At 42.5% G+C, this 11,733-nt stretch overlaps 2 protein-coding genes across 5 annotated transcripts; one reads left to right on the top strand and one right to left on the bottom strand.

Annotated features, from left to right (window-relative positions):
• Positions 1-240: 240 nt before the first annotated feature.
• tmem177 (transmembrane protein 177) lies at positions 241-9,084 on the bottom strand. Of its 4 annotated transcripts, none has more exons than XM_036571598.1 (4): positions 8,975-9,030; positions 8,283-8,333; positions 7,593-8,096; positions 242-2,680 (listed from the first exon to the last, which is right to left on the bottom strand). In XM_036571598.1, the coding sequence occupies exons 3-4, from the start codon at positions 8,070-8,072 to the stop codon at positions 2,228-2,230; spliced, it is 933 nt and encodes a 310-aa protein (XP_036427491.1). In that variant the 5' UTR covers positions 8,073-8,096; positions 8,283-8,333; positions 8,975-9,030; the 3' UTR covers positions 242-2,227. The 4 variants fall into 4 exon arrangements, with proteins under 4 accessions (XP_036427510.1, XP_036427491.1, XP_036427500.1 ...); XM_036571607.1 differs by lacking the exon at positions 8,975-9,030 and adding an exon at positions 8,747-8,962; XM_036571617.1 differs by lacking the exons at positions 8,283-8,333; positions 8,975-9,030 and adding an exon at positions 8,770-8,962 and having other exon boundaries at positions 241-2,680.
• A 742-nt stretch (positions 9,085-9,826) lies between these two features.
• LOC118810918 (putative proline-rich protein 21) lies at positions 9,827-10,660 on the top strand. The gene has a single exon (XM_036575076.1). It carries the CDS (start codon positions 9,827-9,829, stop codon positions 10,658-10,660), a length of 834 nt encoding a protein of 277 aa, XP_036430969.1.
• Positions 10,661-11,733: the final 1,073 nt, after the last annotated feature.

Here is an 11,733-nt window from a genome sequence, read left to right as displayed (position 1 = left end):
CAACATCAGTGTCTGACCTCACAAATGCGCTTCTGGAAGAACGGTCAAAAATTCCCATAAACACTCCTAAACCTTGTGGAAAGCCTTCCCTGAAGAGTTGAAGCTGTCATAGCTGCAAAGGGTGGGCCGACATCATATTAAACCCTTTGGATTAAGAATGGGATGTCACTCAAGTTCATATGCGTGTGAAGGCAGACGAGCGAATACTTTTGGCAATATAGTGTATTCAAGATTGGGGAAAGATTTATAAAGAAATCTATGGAGAGAATTTTTAGTTCAAAAATTTATTCACAACATTTGATTTGTTTCCAGTATATTCTGACCTTCCGGAACATTCCAGTCCTTGTGTCTAAAATGGGAATTCCACTGATTTTTCAAAATATCAACATTATTCAGTAGCTGAGCTGTAAACTAAGTCCTTTAAAGTAATCCGATGTGAAATTGTTTGTTGCAGAAAAACGTAGAGACTCAGATTTCTTTACAGTGGTGGTGATAGGAACCAGGCGTTGCCATGTCTACAACACAAATATAGCCATTTTATTTACCATCCAAAACCACCAGCGAACCTTTGTGTCTTCCGAGCTTTTTATGCAATGCCGACGATGGTAAAATAGTAGTAAATCTGAAAAAATACGTTTTCTTTGGGAACTGTGAACAATTCTGACTCTGTAAGTTTCTCTAGAATGGAGCATTGCACATCAAACCACTCTGAGTTTACATCTTAATGATGTATTATGCATAAAGTTTGAAAAATCTGTGAAATTCCCCTTTAATTTGCATTTATTGTTGTTGCAGCATCCACATGAACATTAAAGGAATACTTTTTCAACCTAATCTCTATCTGCCATACCTGTGGCATATTGTCAGTTACTGTTAACGATAATCTTGACGTGTTTCCTTAAACTTAGAAAATCTAATATCAGAAGCCATTGGCCAGTTGCTGAATTCTGTCAGTAAAAATTGGTGTTGCACTATCATGCATTAGGGATATTTATTCATGGACTTCAGTAACTGCCCAGTGGCTTCTGCTGTAGACCACTGAAGTCGTGTCGTCATTCTAGAGTCGGTGCCATGCTCTTACATCCTCATAAGGAGCTGCAGGTCTTAAAGGAATTTCTCTATGAGATGAATGAATTGTGTTTTCAAAAATGACCCCTGTTGCATCCTGTGATAATCAAAAATGCTCCAAAGCTGATACATTTTGTCCTATGAACATTTTTCTCTGCAATATCACTGGATCCTCTGGACTACGAGGCAGTTAAAGAGTCGAAATATGAATATTGCTATATGTAAGCTAACGCTACTACACACTGAATTGACGCCATGAGACTGGTAGCCTCCTTGAAAACCACCTAAACCTGCATACTTTGTCAGTGTGGGAGCCGTACAGGCAGACTTGTTCTCAGGCTACACTGCTCAACAAGTCCAGACTCAAAGTAGTTTTCACCTCTTCTAATGCTCTTCTGGTCATCCTTGAAAAAGGCTGACAACCCACAAAGTGATACGACCGCGAATGAGCAGGCGCACATCTTTAGTACACTGTAATGTTTTATTGTGTTTTTAATGTTAAATCAGAAAAGACTTTATTTATATTAATACTACTACTTACCCCCTGATAAGTTGATTTAGCGTATCAGAATATTCTGATTATTATTTTAATGCTGGTAACATTTTCTAATAAGGACATTCACCACAAATTTTCCTGTTCCACCTTAAATATTGCTGCAGTTACATTCTGGCACCTGCTGCATTTAAAATAACCGCTGCACTATTTAAGGTGGCACAGGAAAATTCTAAGAAGAAGCTGGCTTCGTAGTTTTAATGCTGGTAGTATTTTTTCATTTAATTATCATTTAAGCTATCAAAATATCTTACTGAGTTTTTATGTACAGAGCTACCTATAAATATGAGATATACCCAGGACAAAACGTATTGGGGTCTGAACATTTTTATTTATAACAGGGCATGACAGAAGTCATTTTTGAAAATCCCATTCATTTTTGCCATAGAAAATTCAAGCTTAGGTCCGGAGCTCCAAATATGGGCATAACACAGACTACTGGATGGCGCATGACTACACTGGTCTATAACAGTGCTGGGTGTCAATTGGTTTTGACTGTCCATGGTAACTGACAAATGGAAGTGCTTAAATACTGCAAACACTCAAAACGAACCTAAATCACAGTCCTTTAGGTAAGTCATTTAAGTCCGACACCAAACACGTCCTTCATGCTTTCTCCTCCTTCAGCAAACTCAGAATTCCGTCTCGTCTTGACGTGTACGGTGCGTGTTTGAGACTCAGCACATTGGCCGGGAACAGATTTCCGCTGGGCGCGTACATCTCCTCCCCTTTAGGACCCATCAGAACTCGCAGGATTTTGTTCCTGGACAGGATCTTCTCATAGAACTCCACTCCACCTTTAGCGTAATCACGGGACAGGCTGGCAGCCCGCTTGTCCGAGTGATACTCCAGCCACTGGCTGACGGCATCGGAGGCTAAAAAGTATGACACAGCTCCCAGACTCACAGCAACCACATTAACTCCAGCTCTGAGGATGAGGGAACCAGCGAGGAGCCCAAAGATCTGTTTGAGAGCCACGCTGTAGATACAGGCCCCAGCCAGACAGGCTGGAGCAACAGCAGCCTGAAGCAGCGGCCCACCACCGTCCAGCCGAGTCACCTGTTGGATCATAAAGTGGAGCACAAGATCAGTATGAGGTGATCTGGTCACTGGTCAGAACTTCTATTTGTTTTATCATGTTAAAATGAACACAATAACCAGATTAGCATGGGGCAGACAATTGGTGATTAGAGGTGCCCAATATATCAGATGCATCAGCAGCTGAGAACTTACTTGCCAACTATCAGTTTGATATTGGAATTACAGCAAATAATTACATGGGTAATCATTAGTGGTGGGTATTTCCATACTTTGAAACCTCTATTGCATGAAGTTGCCTCAGGGCAACAAACTAATTCTCCTCACTTTACTTCACAGTTGCAAACAAAGCAGCCACATGAGTGAACAGTGCAGTCAGTGTACATGTTTTCCATTTAGAGAGATTCCCCAGGCAAGCTAGCACACCAGTGACTATGTATGAAGCCCACAAGTGCTATTCCAAAAAGGGAACGGCACAATAGTGGTGGGTGATATGGCAAAATGTAATATCATGATACTTCAGGAAGTTTTTATGATACACAGTGAGTGACAATATTTATTTTTCTGACATCTGATAAGCTACAACAGAGAAAGCAGTGCTACATTTAAAAATACTATCAAAAACCATAAATCCAATTCTTTGTACTCAATATTTTACACACTGTGCTGCACAAAAATCGAATTCAATTCCAATTAAAGACAAATTATTCTCTTTTCAATCAAACATACAGTTGGGAAGTGAGTTTTTAGTATTGATGATATCCATGATTATATGCTCAGAAACGCATAGAGCGACCTACTGTGATGTGGAACAAAACCTCGTACCTCCAAAATGGTAACTTTATAGGAGAAGGAAAAAACATACTCTACTTTTAATGTAAGTCAATGGAACCAGACTTTTTTCCAAGTAATTTTGGGTTGTTTCTTTTGGTCCATTCATCATGGAATTTACATACAATGTAAAGGACAACAGGCCCTTTCAAATTATGTCAAAAACTGAAAAACGACAAAAATAGGGATACAAGGTTTTGTTCTGACAGCAGCGATATATTGTCATATTGTCCAGCTCTATGGTACAATAACAGAATCTACAGTGTTCATGATTACTCAAGTAAAAACTGATACTTGTCAAAAAATGAATCGATTAAAATTTATGTTCTTGATGAATCAATTAGTGATCAGTTTATAATCTTAATGATAAACAGATTAGCAGCCATGTGTAGCAGATTCTCCATATAGTGGAGCAAATACATGACTGAAAAGATTTTATGTACATTAAGAAAAATGAAATGTTTGCTGTGATATATTTTGTGCTCAGGCTGCTGCTATACAATAGTATGAGCGACTGATACAAGTTTGTCTTAAAGCAAAATTAATGTGACTTAAAAAAGCATTAAACTGATCTTGAGGATACCCGCAGATACCCTTATACTACTTCAGTTATACGTAAACTTTTTACTTGATCAGTAATATTATCAATAGTGACAGCCCTAATAGTGTCCAGTGACCACAGGCGCTTTAACCTGCTCGTGGGCCCTGGGGTTACAGGTGGTCCTGGGGCCTAAGGGTGTAGTTACACACAGGGTCCAGCTCAGAACCTTCGTTTTATTGAAGCTACTGACTTCCAGTACTGCCATTTATCATCTTTCCATTACTGCACAAAGCTGAAGTTAGATTCTTATCCATCAGGTTCTTTTTCAGAGTTTCCGTTCTACCTTAAATGGTGCTGCAGTTGCATTCTGATGCCTGTAACTGCTGCACCATTTAAGGTGGAATGGAAAATGTGAATAAGAGTCTGGTAAGCAGGAAGCCAGTTTCAGCCTCACCAAACACGCACCCAGTACCAAACCACTAAAAGCCATAGAAAAGCCACAGTCGGCCATGGTTTGAAATGTGCACTGAACTTCAGATGAACTTCAGCTTGAGCTCATACACCGATCAGGCATAACATTATGACCACCTCCTTGTTTCTACGCTCATTGTCCATTTTATCAGCTCCACTTACTGTATAGGTGCACTTTGTAGTTCTACAGTTACAGACTGTAGTCCATCTGTTTCTCTGCATACTTTGTTAGCCCCCTTTTACCCTGTTCTTCAGTGGTCAGGACCCCCATGGACCCTCACAGAGCAGGAACTATTTGGGTGGTGGATCATTCTCAGCACTGCAGTAACACTGACGTGGTGGTGGTGGTGTGTTAGTGTGTGTTGTGCTGGTCTGAGTGGATCAGACACAGCAGTGCTGCTGGAGTTTTTAAACACTGTGTCCACTCACTGTCCACTCTATTAGACACTCCTACCTTGTCAGTCCACCCTGTAGATGTAAAGTCAGAGACGAGAGCTCATCTGCTGCTGCGCAGTTTGTGTTGGTCATCCTCTATTCCTTCATCAGTGGTCACTGGACGCTGTTGCCTGGATATTTTTGGTTGGTGGACTATTCTCAGTCCAGCAGTGACACTGAGGTGTTTAAAAACTCCAGCAGCACTGCTGTGTCTGATCCACTCAGACCAGCACAACACACACTAACACACCACCACCACGTCAGTGTTACTGCAGTGCTGAGAATGATCCACCACCCAAATAGTACCTGCTCTGTGAGGGTCCATGGGGGTCCTGACCACTGACGAACAGGGTAAAAGGGGGCTAACAAAGTATGCAGAGAAACAGATGGACTACAGTCTGTAACTGTAGAACTACAAAGTGCACCTATATAGTAAGTGGAGCTGCTAAAATGGACAATGAGCGTAGAAGCAAGGAGGTGGTCATAATGTTATGCCTGATCGGTGTTATACTTTTTACTTGATCAGTAATATTATCAATAGTGACAGCCCTAATAGTGTCCAGTGACCAGAGGCGCTCATCTGAACCTTCGTTTTATTGAAGCTACTGACTTCCAGTACTGCCATTTATCATCTTTCCATTACTGCACAAAGCTGAAGTTAGATTCTTATCCACCATATTTTCCGTTCTACCTTAAATGGTGCTGCAGTTGCATTCTGACTCCTGTAACTGCTGCACCATTTAAGGTGGAATGGAAAATGTGAATAAGAATCTTGTAAGCAGGAAGCCAGTTTCAGCCTCACCAAACATGCACACAGAACCAAACCACTAAAAGCCATAGAAAAGCCACAGTCGGCCATGGTTTGAAATGTGCACTGAACTTCAGATGAACTTCAGCTTGAGCTCATATGTGCTAGTTGTGCGCGACGCTTCTCCAGCGGTGTGCGGTACAGTTTACTCTGTAAAACCATCATCACCATAACAACCAACATCCATGACAAGCTATAGTCTATCGTCTGACTCAGAAGTAAACTTGTGTGCAGGCCTGCGAAGAAGAGGAACACAATACATAAATGCACGGCCCCAAAGAAGACGACGTGAGTTGTACAAAGACGAGGAAAAATAACACAGCAAACTTAAAAACCTTAGCCTAATTCATCGTATGTAAAGCATGCTGCCATGACTGGCATGAAAAATGTTAATGGTCCATTCTTTTCCTACCTTTGATGCTTCGAAGTAATATTAGATGTCTGAGTTGACATTTTCTCAAATCCCATTTCAGCCTTTGTACTAAATTCACAGAAAACTGACGGCAACAATGCTAAAAAAAAATATTTAAAAAAAAAAGGGGGCCCTGAATTCCCTGGGGCCCCTGAGCTTCAGTACAGGTAAGCCCGTGCATTAAATCAGCCCTACCAACGACACTTCTAATGATAAATTCACCATCTGTTGTGAATGGCTTTAGAACTGTGATAAATAATGCAAAGCTTTAATGGTAAAATCAATTAAATTAACATAGTTAATTAAATTCATTAATAAAAAATTAGGTACTGATATCGATATCGCCTCGGTAAGGCATTAATTAATGACCTAGAACAGGGGTCGGCAACCAAAGTGTTAAGAAGAGCCATTTTGTCCTTTCAATAAAAATTAAACCACTTTGGAAGCCACAACATTTTATGACCATTTTACCATCTTGGCTGTAAATACGTCTCAGTATGTGCTGATGTCCAAATGTAGACTAAAAAAATTTAATACGAACGAAAACGCAGACTTACTTTGCTCTGCTTTAAGCTTTAGCTCAGCTATAGCTGCTTTTCTCGCATCTCTGGCAGGAAACCTTTCCTCAAAAGTGGAATAGTAAAATGTCTCTCAGCATGCAACTTTTCATTTATTCACCAGCTTCTTGCTCAGATTTTTCTGTTCCACCTTAAATGGTACCTGAGGCGCCAGAATCTAACTGGTGCACCATTTAAGGTGGAACAGAAAAATTCAAACGAGAAGCTGGCGAATGAGAAGCTGACTTCAGCTTCATGACTTTTTAGTGTTTGACAGTTTCTCGTTGCAGATTGAACATATCAGTAAATCATCTGAGAGCTTAGAAATGCAAATAAGTCCGTTTGTCTCCAAATCATTCTCTTTGTTGTTTCGTTCGCTACTAGCTAAGCGAGGTTGTCAGCGTTGCTATGGTGACCAGCAGTCTGCATGGTGACCTTCAGGGTTAAAGGGTGAATTAGCAGTTCTACATTAACTCCAGCGTTTAAGACCATTTATTGTTAAAACGACCAGCAGAGCTTTATTTTACTGCAAAGGAGGATTATTTTATTTTTACCTTAGAATCTAGTTCTGATGTGGAGCCGCAACAGGGCAGTAAAAGAGCCGCATGTTGCCGACCCCTGACCTAGAATGTCCATACTCGTGCATGCTCTATTTGAGATCTCATAACAACTCAAGCAAATGTGTGATTTAGGCATGTGACTGTAAGCTTCTAAACTGTGTGTGAATTTTTGCTTTAACAAAAAAGCAACTATCAATATTCTGGCAGATCTGCAGTCAGACCCCCAACAGAATGCAGACCCTACTTTCTGAAGTTTGAACGTTAGTAACAGTAAAGAAAACATATCTAGGGTGAAAAATAACACTGAACTCATCACACCTCGCGCGCCACGGCGAACTTCTGAGCATCCCGGGACAACAGCAGGGCGTCTTTCAGAGCCGTGCCCACCTCGCTGTCCCACTCCACCTCTTTGCCGTTGATGAGGATGGTTCGGTTAGTGATTCCCGATGGGTCGTCTGCAGTGCTGTTGAAGTTGGCGGGGATGCCGATCTGTGCGCCCAAGGGGAGCCACGGGACCCCCGCCCCGACAGGATGGAAGCCGTAGGCGGCGAAAGCGCTGTATTTGCTGGGGGAGCCCACAGACGAGTCCTTCAGCACCTGCTGAAACACATCCTCCAGTTTGTCTGACAGCACGGCCGGCTCTCCTTTGCTCCAGGCCTGGTACAGTTTCCTGTAAGTGTTTTCAGGAAAGACGTGGTAGAAAATGTTGGCAGCAAAGACGCCGCCGCAGCCAGTGAGGAGGAGAGGGGTCCGATACTTCTGCACCAGCACCGAGAATTTCAGGAAACCAGACGCCATCGCTTTCTCTAGCTGGTGGATTCTCTGAGAACGTATAAAATGTTATGTTAGTAAAAACAAATAAAACTAAATGATGAACTCGAGAGAATATAAGACATCATTATTAATGTTTAAACAGGAAATATAAAGACTTTGCATAATTCCATCACTGAGATGTAAATAAAGTCATCCAAAGTGGTCTGATGTGAAATCCTTTATTGAAATACTTACTGACTCAGATTTCTTTACAGTGGTGGTGATGGGAACCAGGGGTGGCGATATCTACAACACAAATACAGCCATTTTATTTACTATCCAAAATGACCAGTGAACCTACACAAATCTTTTGTGTTTTTATATGTAATGTTCATAAAATAGTAAGAAATCTAAAAAAATAAGTTTTCTTTGGGGACTATTTTGCCTCACAGCACCCTGCATGTACCTCTCCACCTACATATGGATTTTAAATCATGTTGACAGCCAAAACTTTACATCATAACGATCATAAAACAGTGTATCAGGCATCAGGCTGCATATCTGTTATCATTTTGTGTAATAGCTTCCTGTGAGGTAGCATTTAGGTGCTCTTCAGACGTCTGGTTCCTATCACCACCACTATGAACAATACTCACTCTGCATGTTTCTCTAAAACTGAGCATTTCACAGCAAACCACTTTGAATGACTCTGTTTATACCTTAATCTTTGCGTTATGCCTACGTTTTGAAATATGGGTGGAATTCCCCTTTAAGTCAATGTCATAGCTGTATTACACTGATTAATCAGTCAAAACAGGAAGATCGAGCTCCTCCAGAGCTACGAGGCTGCACGTTTATACATAAATACGCGTTCGTAGCTCACAGTCAGAACGTACACGCTGTTAAACGGTTAAAGCTGAATTATATAAGTTTTAACAGACACGCACAGCTAGAGAGTCTCATTTCCACAAGGACGGCATGAAGTCCTCCGTCAAAGCGCGCTTGTCGCGGCAGTTTTACGTCGACTACGCGCAGCAGAGAGGGAGGGGCGGAGTTTACACGTCCTATTCCGTTTCCAAATGAACATGTCTGTGCTCTACTCCCTGCACCCTACTCCCTACTCCCTACACCCTACTCCCTACTCCCTACTGTCTACTCCCTACACCCTACACCCTACTGTCTACGCCACACTCCATACTCCCTACTCCCTACACTCTACTCCCTACTCCCTAAACCCTACTCCCTACTCCCTGCACCCTACTCCCTACTCCCTGCACCCTACTCCCTACTGTCTACTCCCTACACCCTACACCCTACTGTCTACGCCACACTCCATACTCCCTACACTCTACTCCCTACTCCATACTCCATACACCCTACTCCCTACACCCTAATCCCTACTCCCTACTTCATACTCCCTACAACCTACTCCCTACTGTCTACACTCTACTCCCTACACCCTACTCCCTACTCCCCACTCCATACTCCCTACTCCCTACACCCTACACCTTACTGTCTACACCTTACTGTCTACTCCATACACCCTACTCCATAGTCCCTACTGTCTACTCCATACACCCTACTCCCTACTGTCTACTCCCTACTCCATACTCCTTACACCCTACTCCCTACTGTCTACTCCATACACCCTACTCCATAGTCCCTACTGTCTACTCCATACACCCTACTCCCTACTGTCTACTCCCTACTCCATACTCCCTACACCCTACTCCCTACTGTCTACTCCATACTCCATACTCCCTACACCCTACACCCTACTGTCTACTACCTACTCCATAATGTCTACTCCCTACTCCCTACACCCTACTGTCTACTACCTACTCCATACTCCCTACTGTCTACTACCTACTCCATACTCCCTACTGTCTACTCCCTACTCCCTACTGTCTACTCCCTACTCCCTACACCCTACTGTCTACTACCTACTCCATACACCCTACTGTCTAGTCCCCACTCTATACTCCATACTCCCTACACCCTACTCCCTACTCCCTACACCCTACTCCATACTCCCTACTCCCTACACCCTACTCCCTACACCTTACTGTCTACTCCATACACCCTACTCCATACTCCCTACTCCATACTCTCTACACCCTACTCCCTACTGTCTATTCCATACTCCATACTCCCTACACCCTACACCCTACTCCCTACACCCTACTGTCTACTACCTACTGCATACTCCCTACTGTCTACTCCCTACTCCCTACACCCTACTGTCTACTACCTACTCCATACTCCCTACTGTCTACTCCCTACTCCCTACTTCCTACTCCATACTCCCTAAACCCTACTCCATACCCCATACTCCCTACACCCTACTGTCTACTCCCTACTCCATACACCCTACTCCCTACTGTCTACTCCCTACTCCCTACTCCCTACACCCTACTGTCTACTGTCTACTCCCTACTCCATACTCCCTACACCCTACTGTCTACTCCCTACTCCATACACCCTACTCCATACCCCATACTCCCTACACCCTACTGTCTACTCCCTACTCCATACACCCTACTCCCTACTGTCTACTCCCTACTCCCTACACCCTACACCCTACTCCCCACTGTCTACTCCTTACTCCCTACTGTCTACACCCTAAAATTTAATGCATTTTCTCTTCTCTATAGTTTTTATGCCCTACCCTGTCTATTCCATTTAGGATTATCATGCATCTGTCTTCCTCCCTAATGTTTACACCTACCTATTAATGCATTTTCCCTTCTTCCCAGTGTTTATGCCCTATTCTGTCCATTCCATTTAGAATTATCATGCCTCTACCCTACTCCCTCATGTCAACACCAGACATGTCAAACTGGGGACTTTCCGAGCCAAAGCCCTGCGGATATTAGCGTTTACCCTCATCTAACACTTTGAATTCAGTTTGTGAAGGCCTTGCTAATTAGCTGATGAGCTGAATCAGGTGTGTTTAATGAGGCAGCGGGCTAAAGTCTGCAGTGTTTTGGCCCACAAGGACTGGAGCCTGACACATGTGACTTAAACACTGACAGAAGGGAAAATGCATTAAAATGAAGGAAGCCACAGTTACATGGCCTATGCAGTGCGCTATGTAGGGAGTAGCAAGATGTTTGAGACCGAGACCCAGAGTTGAGAACACCATCCTGACTTTTTGAGTCAGAATTCCCAGTTGAAGGAGTGGTTTCTTTTATTTTTTGCCTAGCCCAAGGTCAGAAATTCCAAGATCCCAAGTTGAGGGCAGCGTATGTATACACGGAGCAGAGAGCAGGAGAAGGCGGAAGGAAAAGTAGTTCCTGCCCTGCTCAGGTCCCATTTACTACTTATTTATTTATTTTTTCAGCATCAAAGACACACTTGGTTTAATAAAATGATAAATATAACGTTTATTCCTTAATCAAAGTGATTAGAATGGATATTTTCACAAGAAGATCGATTCTCAAAAGGCATCAAGGTATCACAATTGTTGGTATCAATCCGCCCACCCTTAGCGTATAACGTAAGCATAGACTATGGTATAGCACTATAGCCTCGTATTAGACTGTAATAATTAAATTTAAAAATAATTGTGTAACAGACAAAAACATGTATATTTCTACATTTACATTTTCTCTTTATTGCCTCCACTGAAGTCAATGGTTTGTATTAGTCTTTGTTTGTTTTCTTTGAGGCGTTCAAGCAGGGGCCACGTTAAAGGGCAATTCCA

This window comes from Colossoma macropomum, unplaced genomic scaffold (assembly GCF_904425465.1).
Source record: "Colossoma macropomum unplaced genomic scaffold, Colossoma_macropomum, whole genome shotgun sequence".
Taxonomy (NCBI): Eukaryota; Metazoa; Chordata; class Actinopteri; order Characiformes; family Serrasalmidae; genus Colossoma; species Colossoma macropomum.
Note: the sequence above shows the minus strand (reverse complement) of the source record. Positions and strands in the feature narration are given on the sequence as shown.